Raw genomic sequence first — 13,597 nt, 5'->3', positions numbered from 1 at the left:
GAACACTACGACGCACACCAAAAATTGGAGGAGAAGCTGGGCCAATCATTTTGCAAAAGTGTAAGCGCCAAAATATTATTATTGTTGCTATTTATTTAGAAAAACAAAGCATTTCTGAGTAGATTGCGAATGCAACGCAGTCGATAAATTGGCGCATTTTAATCAAAATATAAGCGGATGCATTTTCGTACTCAATAATATCGCTCTAATCTCTTGTTTGGCAGCAACGGCGCTCAACCTATCAGCACAAAACTGTAAACATACAAATCACATATAAAATTATTTATATTTACAGTATGCCATAAAAAATAACAACAAATCTCGAGTGGAAGAGAGTAAAAATTGCGATTACTGCGCTGCTTTTTTGTAACCCACAGACCGCCTGAGGTGCGCTGATGCGCTGACAAACAAAAGCGTGCTTCGGTCAGCCGCCCATGCTTAGTCAATAAAGAAGAACGCAACGCATCGCACAGAACCGAGAACTAAAGCAAAAAGCGCACAAAAAATTAATTCGTGTTCAACGCTCAATCGCTTTTAAGTGTATTAAGTGACGTATCAGATAAACAGAGAAAACGCCGCTCAGAAATACGAAACGAAAGCCACTAGTTTGCGCTGATACATAGTGGTGAAGCGCAACTGCCACCCCGGTGCTACGCTGCTGCTATCATTGCTGTCGACCATTGACCTTCGCGAATTTGCAATTCCAATAAACTTCACACACATACTTCATACATACATACATATGTACATATGTTAATATTGCCTACTCTGTGTCATCGCTTTTGTTAGTTGGCTTCTTTTTGTTTGTTTTAATTAAACAAAACTAAAAAACGGATCCGCGTTTATAAACGTGTTGTTTATTATACATAAATAGCAGCTTGAACTGCAGTGCACCGCCAGGATTAAGGTGTGCCTACCATTAGTGCATGCAAAGTGACGAATAACGGCTTCCGCAATGGGAAACTGTGACGTGAGTAATGTGACCAAGCAGGAAGACTGGATGACATCGAGCGTAGTGCGAAAATATCCAATTTATCGGGATTCGTTGATCAAGACTTGCGAAGGGTGAGTTAATTGAACGCAAATGAATCCATACTCGTGCATGTATGTACATATGTATATTAGACTGCATCACTCCCCATACAAAAAAAAAAAAAAAAATCGGCACTATTTTCCCATTGGAATCGTAAAGTCTATTATATTTTAAGATTTGCACCAAAATATTTCGGAAAAATACTAAGATTTACGTAAGCTGGGCAGATTTGAAAATACCTCCAAAAATTGAATTCTGAAAACTGTCGGGATCGGCGGGTTCGGGATTTAAAATTTGAGTTTCAGGATATGCGGAATCGGGCTTGAATATTTAATCCCGTTCCCAATTCTAGTCCACACTAAACACAAACATTCGTAACGAAGTGCTCAACCCTACCAAAAAGAACTCGTTTTGGGCAACTGTGCGTATGAGTGATATTTAACTCTATTCAGTTAGTCCCCTTTCAGACACGTCAAGTCTTGCTTTCAAGTCAGCTCGTTCGTAGGCGAAGGAGGTGAGAAGAGAGGGGAAGAGTACAGATACCTCCGCACCGTCAATTCGTTTCAAGTTTTCTTGTCTCTTTTGATCTTTTCGTTGCTTCCCATTTAAAGAACCAAGGACTTGAATTCAATTAAAGTTGACGCGTGTGGAAGCAAATAGAAAACACAAAAGAGAATGCGAAAAAATTGCTTTCAAGACTTGACGTGTCTGAAAGGGGACTTATTCACGACGACAAAATTAAATAAAAATAATAATAACAAAAAAGCTCTGTATATTTTATTTCTTGAAAAACACATTTTTGTAAATATTCCTTTGTTTCCCTGTTGGAAAAATTGGGAGCACTTCCAAATAAATCTTTTAGGCGGGCATTTTTCAGACCTTCGCGTCCGAGGCTGTTCTCGAAGGTCACTCAAGTGCCCTGCCATTAGAAGGCAGATGAGGTAAAGAAGTTCTTCAACGAACGTTACAGAAGTAGGATCTGGGCCAACTACAATGCAATCTTAAATAAGTTTGAAGGTTCAATCTAAAGGATAACAAAGAGTCAACCAAACTGAGCCGAATCTTCACAAAGCACTCTCCCAACGGAACATATGTTTATAATGAGATTATGGTTTATGGGTCGATTCGTCCGTGCAGTGTTTGGGCATTCTCCTAACCACATACTGTGGATCTGCACAAAATGTATCCACGCAGGGAAATTAAAAGCAGAATCAACGAAACTTACCATTCCGAAAGGAAATAGGTTCTGCCAAATAAAAAACAACTAATTTTGTGCCTTGACAAAATACATTCGGCTTTCCGGATATACATACATACATAGGTTTTGATTTATTCAAATACATTTTAGGAAAGGATCCAAAAATTTATGTAAAAGCAATTGCTTAGTTTTTATTCATCAGGCCCAATATTTTCCGTTTAAATTCAGTTTAAGTATATGATTTGAAAATTAGTTTTTTAAGTTAATCAACAGTCTCTACTTAAAAGGCTCATCTAAAATTGGGCCTTACTTTTAAATTTTAGATCGAATCTAGTTGTTGCCGTCGGGGCGACTTCAATAAAAAAACACACAACTTTTTTAGCGAACTTTAATAAACTTTATTAGCGATGCGTATATCGCGTTGCGCTTTAAAAATATTTGTGAGCTTGACGCCTCTTTAACTGTTCATATGCAAAAAACCATACCGTTCAAATTCACGGCTGTATATATAGCAGAACTTCAGCAAAATAGAACGGGTGTACATAAGCTCGTACCTAACGGTGACCATTTATACATATATGCATATAAATAACTCAATTGTGATGTCTATGCTTAGATAATTCACAGTGGTGTATTATTAAGTATCAAGTGGTAAATGTACTCATATTTAGCGGCAACACTAGTGAATATAACTTTGATTTTTTGGTTCATAGAGTTTTACTTTGACTGAATTCACTAAATTTTGACACTAAAGTGAGAACAAAGCCAATAAAATGCCTACGAAAATATTCTAACGTTTTTAACGCCAAAACAAATATCAGCTGTTGAAAAATTTATCGTGCCTCAAGGTAGCCTTAGATGAAAGAGGGTTAAACTTTAGTCCAAGGTTAATAGCGTTTTCTTTTCTACCGAAAAATGTTACCTTCTAATTGTCCTTTTCGCACAAATATTTACTAAGGAGATGGCAATAAAAAGGCAACATTTTTTGTAGAAAAGTTAGCAATGATTTCAGTAAGAAATGTAAATTTGGCTTTGATACAAAATATCGCACAGAAATCTTCAAATATATTACTCAAGTAGGTCTTAAAATGTAACTGCCCTTCAAAAACAATTTTTTTTTAGAACAAAGTTTGTATTTAAAGAGCAGATAAATCTTAAAAGCTACTTTGACAGACGGCCTTATTTGAAACATAGCATAATATTTTCATTAAATCCGCAAGAGAACAGGTTTAATAGGATTCACAGTTTCTTTTTGTTTTTTTTTTTTAATTTTGTCGCCAAGAACCTTCAACTCAAGTAAACTTTACCTACGCCAATATATGAATTCGGTTGAATATTCGGAATTGCTATTTTTACAGGTTTACATTTCATATTGGTTTAGTACAAAGAATTGATAAATGTCTGAATGCACTTTTTTCAAATAGCAAAACAGGTTGCCACAATAACTGGCCCGCTAACAGATGAGATATGCGAAGATAAGTTGCGCTCTAGTATTTGACGGTGACGGAGTACTAGTATTTGCTTAATTATATGTAATTAAATATTGAATAATAAATTGGCGTCGTAGTGCTGAACAAAATCTGAGTTTCACCTTGACCAATGCAATGAATTACGAAATAAGTGGCAACGGACGGAAATTTTTTCATACATACAGATGTACATACATACATATACACATATTAATATATGTACATATAAGACAACATTTAGAAAAAATATAAAAAAATAAACCAGGGACCGAACATAACAGTTATTGATGGTTACTGTCATGGAAAAATTCACTATGAAGCAAATGTTCTACAACTAAGTAATACATACCGATTTCTTTCTTCAGCGAGACTCAAATTTGAAACTAAATGTTTATGCGAAATTAAAAGAAATAACAATTATTTGTAATTTTTATATTATAATTCCAAAATAACAATTATTTTTGATTTTTATGTTATATGTCTTAGATAACAGTTATTAAAGACTTTTATTTATAAAAGTCATCAATAAAAATCAGTCAGTAACTTTTACTTTTAAAAGTCATCAATATGCTTATAAATCAGTCACCGAGTTTATTTTTTAATCATTCGTATAAAAGTCATTAACACTCTTTGTAGTTAAGAAGGTGTTGCGTAACAAAAGCTTACTCCGAGTTATACAAATGACTTTTATAAGTATGATTTAAAAAATAAAGGTCGGTGACTGATTTTTATTTATGACTTTTATAAATAAAAGTCTTCGATAACTGTTATCTGAGACATATAAGTTAAAAATCAAAAATAACTGTTATTTGCAATTGTTTAGACAAAAATCAAAAATAATTGTTATTTTGGATTTATAAAATAAAAGTCAGAAATAACGGCTATTTAAGAAGTAAAATAAATGTTAAAGAGCGATTTTTTTCAATAAAAGTTGTAACTGTTACGGTTCCTGAAATGAATGGACATAGGACCCAAAAATTTACTTCCTTCCGAATGGAAATAGATGACTAAAGGGGAAAACTAAAACATGTTATGTAATTTAATGCGTAAATATCTCTTTACTTACTGTACTTACTTATGTATGTAGTTACTCTCCGCAAACATTTACTGAGCGTTCAGAATATATGAGCCCGAAAGGAGTTCTCCTAGGTAGGTAAGAAATATGAGTTTCAAAAACAAAAAAATTGTTTACTCTTATATGAATCTTTTAGGAATCATATTCATATGATCCAAGTTATGAGCCAGCACCTTGTGCCAATATAAAAACAATAAACATACGAAATTTATATCTAAACTTGTTTATACAGAAATTGAAAATAATTAGAAAACAAAAAATTAACAAAATTTAGCTGCAGCTGTTGCTATTAAATACGTGTTGGAATGTGTATATGCACGTACATAAGTATGTATGTATGTTATTTGAAAGAAATATTTGCTGAATTCCTTTGCAAATATAGTGTGTTAAATAAGACCCAAAGAACAACATAAAATAGGGGGCCGAATGTGGTAATTAATGAGGCCGATAAGAGCCTCAAAATTAGTCTAAAATGATTCATTTATGAGGCCAAAAAAGTTTTTCAAAAGAGTCCAAAATGAGCCGTATTTGAGTCCAATATGATAATATATATTTAAGCTCCTATTAGTCGACCTTCGGAGGAAGGGACACACCCTCATATCGGAGCTTACTATGAGCGTAAAGGACTCCTTAAAGACTCACTTATGACTCCAAATGTTTGCTGGGACTTTCTAATTTTGTTCATTTAAAATACATATGTATGTATGTATGTATTGTTACACTTTCAGCTGGGTCGCTGCCAAACGCAAGGACGACGAAGCTGAAGGATTCTGGCGTATTAAAGATGAGCTCTACGACTTAACCGACTTCATACCGCGCCATCCGGGCGGTGCCTTCTGGCTGGAATGGACAAAGGGCACAGACATAACCGAAGCATTTGAATCGCATCACATTTCGAAGAAACCAGAACAGATGCTGAGCAAATTTCACGTACGCAGTGCCGCTAAACCGCGCAATTACAAGTTCACATTGCACGAGAACGGCTTCTACAGGGTGCTGAAGTCACGCGTGCGCGAGAAATTGAAGGAAGTAGATTTTAATCCAGCAAGGAGAACAGATGTGAGTTGAAATAGCTGAAATTATTTGCTGTCAAAAGAGTTTAATATTTATTTCTTGATTTCATCCCGCAGCTCATGCACTTCGGCCTCTTGCTATCGACTTTCGTATTCGCATTCGCTTGCGCCTACACCGGCTATATAATATTTGAACTCTTTGCCGGCTTGTCGCTATCCTGGCTCACCATTGCCACACACAACTACTTGCATCGCAAGGACAATTGGCAGATGTATACTTTCAATTTTTCGCTGATGAACTTCTGCAATTGGCGCGTTTTGCATGCAATGTCTCACCACGTCTACCCGAATTCGTTGAACGATCTGGAGATGTCACTATTTGAGCCTTGGCTTTGCTGGTGGCCAAACTCGCGCCTACACACCCAGTGGCATCGCCTCTTCTCCGTCACCATACAGCCCATTGTTTATGTGCTCATATTTCCATTCCAAATCATTTTGAGGTGCGTTATAGAGAGGTTTCGAATGCAGTTTCGAAAATGACACAATTTCGTTTTTTAATTTTAGAATTGCAGTCACTCTCTTGCGTAGGAACATTCTATTTTGGCACGACGCGATTGGCTTTACGCTACCACTATTCATGCTGCTGGTGGCAAACGTACCCATACTAACTGTACTCAGACAGTGGGTTGTTATTGTTGGTTTGGCAAGCTTCATTTTTGGCGTTATCGGCTTGAATGCCGCCCATCACGATCCGAAAATCTTTCATGACGGCGATGCCCAACGTGAAGATCGCGATTGGGGTCTCTATCAATTGGATACAGTTATCGATCGTAGCGACATTAAGGGATCACAATTCTTGGTGCTGACACATTTCGGTGATCATTTTTTGCATCACCTCTTCCCCACATTGGATCACGGCATTTTGCCACAACTGTATCCGATACTTTATGAAACACTGGACGAGTTCAAGGCACAGTTGCGTGAATGCACTCACTTACAACACATAATTGGTCAGAATAAGCAGCTACTGCGTACGAAGCCAAATTCGTCACCACCGGGCAGTAGTGTGAAAGAAACTAAACGTGGTTAGGATCAAGAAATCGGAATCACAATTACTCACACTAGCGTTTTTGTACATTAGGGTGTACCTTAAAATATCAGTATCTTGGGGCAACCCACGAACGGGTCGGTTCCAGGGTTTAAAGAATTTATTTATTTGTATCGCAAAAGTTGCACAACATCTTGACTTTGCCAAGCTATAACTCAGCGAGTTTATGAATTTATATCAATGAGTTTCAATGCGCTGAGTTATAGGTGCTCAAAATCGAACTTTGGTCGAATTATTGTGATAAAAAAAAATGTCAAACCCTTAAAAATTTCCTTGTCTTTATTTTGTACGTGGACATAAACATACGGCTGCTCCGTGTTCGTATTTTAAGGGCTACCCTATTGTATATAACGAGGCTGTGAGATTTTTGTGGCAAAAGGAAGAAGCTCCTAACCCTTTTGTAATGATTGGGTCAAAATTACCCAATTCTCATGAAAAATTTCTTTAATTACAGAGTTAGGTAATTTTAAACAAGCTGCGGCGTTATCTTTACGTTTTGCAAAAAACAAAAGTTTTTTATTTTATTTTGTTTTTTTGAAGGCGACATATGTAGTTTTTCCAAACACCCACAGTGTTTCGGGGTCATTATGACCTAAATTATTATTTAGTATTTAAGGGCAACTTTGAACCGGTAAGCACACATCACTTGCCGATAAAGTGTCTGATTGTGATGAATAAAATATTAACTGATTGAAGTGTCGTTTTTTTTTCATAAAATTTATTCATTTATATTATGGGCTCCAAATGACCCAAAACATTATAGCAAGGGGTAAATTCCAAACACTGCAGAAGGGTTAAGTTCACATGAGAAAACCGGTAGGGCACCACGTACCAAAAATTAAATCAACAGTTATACATGCATATGCATCTACATACATACATATGGAGCATTCCTCAATATTTTTTTGGGGTGAAATATATTTTTTTACATTCCTTATTGAAAAAAAGAAGACACCTATTATTTTATTTCGTCATGGTATTCGAAAACTCGAAAAAAATTTCCCGAAATTTTGAACTTACGGAGAAGTATCTTTTTATCTTTTTTCAATTGCTTGCAGTTAATAAACTATTTGTCGGAGCAAATCAGTTAAGGTATGAAAATATGCGTAATTACCTCGGCTTTCTATGATAGTGTGAGATAGATTAAATCTAAATTAAAAAATTGCATTAAAAAATCGCATTCTTTTATTTTTTATTAACTTTGTTATGTTTGATTTTTATTATTTTTTCAACCTGTTGTCAGATTTTATGAAGTACGCTGTAAAAATTTGACAATGAAAACACAAAAATTGTAGAAGTTACGAGTTTTGGTGTTTCCATTCTCAAATTTTTACAGCTTACTCCATAAAGTTTGAAAACTATTCAGGTTGAAAAAAATATAAATCAAACATAATGAAGTTAATAAAAAAATAAAAGAATGCGATTTTTTAATGCAAAAATTGTTTTTATTTTATTTTTGGTACACTTGTAGGCTGGTGTGATCTATTATTTAATGGTGCAAATAAAACACTTATTCCACCTTCGTTGCCCAACGTTTCGCTGAAATTTCCAGCATCATCAGGGGCCACTATGTTTATTAAATCCAACAAAGAAATACAACGAAAAAACAAAAGATGTTCAAATGAATAATAAAAGTTGGCATACATGTGTTTGTAAAAACAAAGACAACAATTATGGACTAATACAAAGAACATATACTCACAATAATATTAAACATTTACTTTAAACTTAATATTAATACATATACACATAATCAGTACCACTCTTTATGGTAGTCTTGTCATTACTAAATTGTTTATTTTGATATGCATAACATGTAGGCGGCCGCGATGTTGTCCGTATCTTCTTTTTTGTTGATCGTATTCTCCCTTTTTTCTAATATTCTTAAGCTTTCCAAAGTGTATCTCGTCATTTCCCTCTTTTCCTTGTCAATAATCCTAGTGTTAGTGAAATCAGCTGTGTGGCCGCTGTTTAATATGTGCTGTGATAGGGCTGTGCTGTGTTTTTGTTTCCTTATATGTTTTTATTTTAATCTATTTCACATTCTCATGGAAAGCCGAGGTAATTACACACATTTTGATACCTTAACTGATTTTCTCCGACAAATAGTTTATTAACTGCAAGCAATTTAAAAAAGATACTTATCCGTGAGTTCAAAATTTCGGGAATTTTTTTTTCGAGATTTTCGAATATCATTGCGAAATAAAATAATAGGTGCCTTCTTTTTTCGATAAAGAATGTAAAAAAAATATATTTCACCAAAAAAAAATATATTGAGATGTAAATATTGAATGGAATGACCCATATGTATTTGTATTAATTTTGGAAATGGATTTTAAAAGCATATTTCTACCTGCAAAGTGCTTTCCTTCAAATGACAAAGCCACACTTACATACAAATGCGCTTTTTCCTTTTCAGCATTTCCAAACAATTGTCTCAATATATTTTTGCATAAATAATACAACTAAAAATATTAAATAACTATGACTTTAAATTCGTGATATTAAATATTTTTACTTTATAAATGCTTACATATAAGGCTTAAGGGGTTATATCTAACTTTAGTGTAAATATTTATATGAATAAATGAATTTCGATACTTTTTTATATATACATTTTTGTAATAAAAACATTATATATACTATAACCAGGACCGGATTAATATCTGTGGGGCTTAGGGGTTAGAGGAAATGTGCGTTACCTGGTAAGCCAGGGAACCATTCAAGACAGCGAGGCTAGCGTAAGCCCGACAATGTTCGGAGGAGTAAGGAAAGTTATATCCTAAGTTAATATCGTACAAGGACTTATTTGTCCCGATGATGTAACGTGGGCCCAGAATAGCGAAGAATCACTCGCGATGCTACTCAACGCGCACACTTCCCAGTAGGAATCTCAGAGTCGGAGCCGACAGCTCATGGCAGCCTAATTGTCAAATCCGATTGTTGCATGTTTAGTAATTCCAGTCAAGATTGAATAGGCGATACATACCTTCTCGGAATTAAAATCACCTAGCATAGACGGTATTTTCCCAGACTAACTTCAAAAAGCTGAACAACATTTTAGAGTACTTTTGTGACCTATTCGTAGTCTACATATCTACATCATGAGGAATGCACCAGTTGTCTTTCTGCCAAAAGTAGGTAAAAGCAGCCCTAAAGATTATAGGCCTTTCAGCCTAACATTCTTTCTAACATAAAGGAAAGCTTAGATGAGAGCCAACTGTCGAGGCAAGGCTTTTTGCATCGGGGCAGACTTAGGTTCAGAACGTACGCTAACAGTAGTACGAACCGGCAGTCCATACGTCCTTTAAACTACCACATCGTTGCAGTATTTATTAATAAAGACAGCGACAGAGATACTAAAGATCAAGCCGCCAAGCGAACTGAAAAACATCTGTCAGGCGGCCACTAAAGGCGTATTCACCATTCGTGTCCGGACACTTTTTATTAGTAATTTTACGCGTTCCTCTCCCACTTTGTCTCAATGAGAGCGCGACAAAAATCTGCTGAACATTCTTTGTTCGAATCAAACTGATTTTGATTTTCCGTCCGACGGGATGATTTGAATTAATTTAATTTAATTTGTAAACCCCCTAATAATATTTTAAATGTCCAATGTGAGTGTTTCTTAACAATCTTCCGTTTAAAACCCATATTTTAATTTTTCATATAGCTTGCGAATAATTAATTTCCATTTGACTTTTAAAACATGTGGCAGCCCCTTTGAAAATATTTTTAAACTACAACTTTTTCAAGCCACTTGACAACCAATTTTTTTATATAATTTTCTAATAAATAATTCCCTTAATTCAAGTTGAATTTAATTTTTTAAACCGGTGGCAGCTCTTTTCTATGAGTATGGGATGATTTCATATATCTCCATACCAAGTTGCAGTACTCTATATATACAAATATTTCCTGAGATATGCAGTATAAAAAATCCCGTTTGTTTGGGAGGTGCCACGCCCCATCTTCTAATTGAGATTTAATCTAACCTATATTTTAAATTGGGGTAGATAACATCAGATTACAAAATTAATTAGTTAAAGCGTGAAAGCGTAACAGACAAACTTACCCACTTTTGGATATATAATATTAGTAAGGAAGTAAGGATTCACCAACCAATGCCTCCTTTTTTGAAGTCGGTTAAAAACAGATATCCGCAAAGCACAGTTTTTTATTGCCATCTCAAAACGTGTAAAACTGGGAGCTTTCAAATGTGAAGATAGCAGCCGAGTTACACGTGTAAAAGTATCTATAAACGTAATGTGTTAATAAGTTTATAGTTGCAGTGTGAATTTTAAAGTGTCTGGAGACACGGCAAATAGTCGTTGTAATACAGGCAAGCTTCGATACAACAAACAGGCACGTAATTAACTCACTTTTTACAATTTATAGTAAATTAGCCAATGTCTGCTTGCTTCGTTTTTTTCCGTTGGCCAAGGCAAAAATAGCATTGAAAAAAAACACGCTTGTTAAAGTAAAAGCTCTTTGTTTAGGTTGAAACGGCTAAAGAGCAGAGCGCTCCTCACATATAGGCCAAAACGAATAGCGCTGTGATATCATATGGAATACTGATCGCTTTTGGATGTCATGAGCTTTGCCGATGGTCATATTTCCACCTTCTACTTCTATGATCTTGGAACTACAAAATTGATCCGATGCGTATTATATTATGTAAGCCAACTAAAATCCTTTTAAGGACACTGAATCGCACACAAATGTGTGTTTTTGTTTTTTTTTTTTTTGAGGAGGCCCATGAATATTTCCTAGCTAATTCGCCACTTTTACAATTCTCAATAACCAGGCGTCCACGGACATACGCATATTAATTGATTTTCGGATCAGAGATGTAGGGCAGTCAGCAAAGAAATTTGCTTTGTCTATGCCTGATTGCCACAGAAGGAAATACTCGTTGGTTCACTCTGGGTATTTGATCAAAATCTCTTGCTGTCTCCTAATTGACAAACACTTCTTCTTGATACACCCGTGACGCGGTGCCTAGAAAATCTGAATGATCAGAGATTCCCTTGATACATGAACTGGTGTCTTTGAGTTTTCTAGTAGCCTATAATAAGACCACATACGCAAGTTATAACCTTCGAGAATTTGACTAAAATCTATGCAATGGTTTTTTAGTTAAGTCCGAACAACAAAAACCGCTATCATTTTTAACTGACTTCCAAAAAAGGTTTGTCCGAATATTTTTTTTTATTTTTTTCTTTTTTGTTATGTATGTTACCGCATAACTTTGGACCATTTCGATAATTCTTTTTGCAACGGAAAGGTAGTGTCTCAGAGGTGGTCCCATACTAATTTGGTTTTGATCCGATTATTGAATCATGAAATATATAGATATATATACATATATATTTTTTTAAGTCGTTTTTTTTTTTTGCTAAAAATTACTTGTATATATATCGATTAGTTATATTTATTGAATATGGAAAGGTTCCGAAAAAAGCCAAGCGTTCGATTTCCTGTTACTGCACACTCGCATACATATGTGTATATAAATATAAGTAGTATAACGAACCGTTGTATAGAAGTTCGTTATAAGGAAGCTGGACTGTATAGGTATAGTATAATTAATACCTTACTTCGCTGATAAGTAGCACTGAGCAAATAAGTACATTACATTCTCAAACACTTTTATCTTTTTTTCTTATTTTGCCGCCTTTTTTAAGGAATACAGTTGAAATAAAAGGCAAATAATTATATTTGTAATTTAAGCATTTATAAATATAAACTGATTCTGTTATATATATATGGGCAAATCTCCGGAGACGTGTGTTTTTGTGTCACGCACCTTTAAACTAATTTTATTAATGTAATTTTACTTTTTATAAAAAACTTGGGAAATTTTGACGACAAATGTGACGAGTTCTTGTAACTTGTTTAATTTTTTTTATTGCAATAATGCCATTTTTATTTTTTTAAGCAATCAAAGTAATTAAAATCATAATTTTTACGCAAAACGGAGACTTTCAATAAACATGGCGAATAGTAAATGTAATATTTGAAAATACATTAGGCTCCTCATTGGTAATAAACTGTCTAAGGGTCTAAGTAATTCTGATTTTTTATTTTTTTTTTAGATAATTAAGGCTAAAGTTGATTACTTATTGTAAATTCTTGGTAAATGCATTTAAAATGATTCTTGCCGAAATGAATGCATAACTTATATATTCAAAAAATTTCACTCAGACCCTTATGACTCGAACCCCTTCAAATATTGTCTGAATAGGTCTTTGCGTTGATGGCTTCAAAATGTCCCTCTTTTGATGGCACACTGACAGACTAAAACATAACAGGTTGGCATTAAGCGTGATCGCTAGATAACATTCTTCACAAAGTTAGTTGAAAATGCTAAATACATTAAATTATTTTCCTCTCTAAAATACGACCAGGAATTTTTATGTGTATATGTAAGGATTTTCAAATCTTTGGGCAGTGAGATTAACGAATTTTTAAATATTTACTCCAAAATGATATTTTCAATGGATCTTAAGCGAGAATTAGTTTTTCGTAAAATTTTTTTTTTGAAACTGGGTGTGGCCCACCCATTTATGTCAAATGTTTGTATCTCGAAAACGACTTCATCAATCTGTACCAAATTCGATATACACATTGAGCCTGACCTTCTTAAATACTGTTTAGAAAATTTTTCAAATCGGACAAAAATCAGGCGCTCTAGAAGT

General features: G+C 34.5%; 1 protein-coding gene across 1 annotated transcript; it reads left to right on the top strand.

Moving 5' to 3' along the window:
* Window positions 1–276: 276 nt before the first annotated feature.
* On the top strand, window positions 277–7,591 carry LOC108354807 (cytochrome b5-related protein). The gene is made up of 5 exons (XM_017605979.1): window positions 277–488; window positions 519–1,065; window positions 5,504–5,834; window positions 5,906–6,288; window positions 6,353–7,591. The coding sequence occupies exons 2-5, from the start codon at window positions 956–958 to the stop codon at window positions 6,876–6,878; spliced, it is 1,350 nt and encodes a 449-aa protein (XP_017461468.1). The 5' UTR covers window positions 277–488; window positions 519–955; the 3' UTR covers window positions 6,879–7,591.
* Window positions 7,592–13,597: the final 6,006 nt, after the last annotated feature.

Source organism: Rhagoletis zephyria, unplaced genomic scaffold (genome assembly GCF_001687245.7).
Source record: "Rhagoletis zephyria isolate East Lansing unplaced genomic scaffold, Rhagoletis_zephyria_1.1 Rzeph_scaffold_00159, whole genome shotgun sequence".
In the NCBI taxonomy this organism is placed as follows: domain Eukaryota; kingdom Metazoa; phylum Arthropoda; class Insecta; order Diptera; family Tephritidae; genus Rhagoletis; species Rhagoletis zephyria.
The sequence above is the reverse complement of the archived record's forward strand: the minus strand, read 5'-3'. Positions and strand labels throughout refer to the sequence as shown.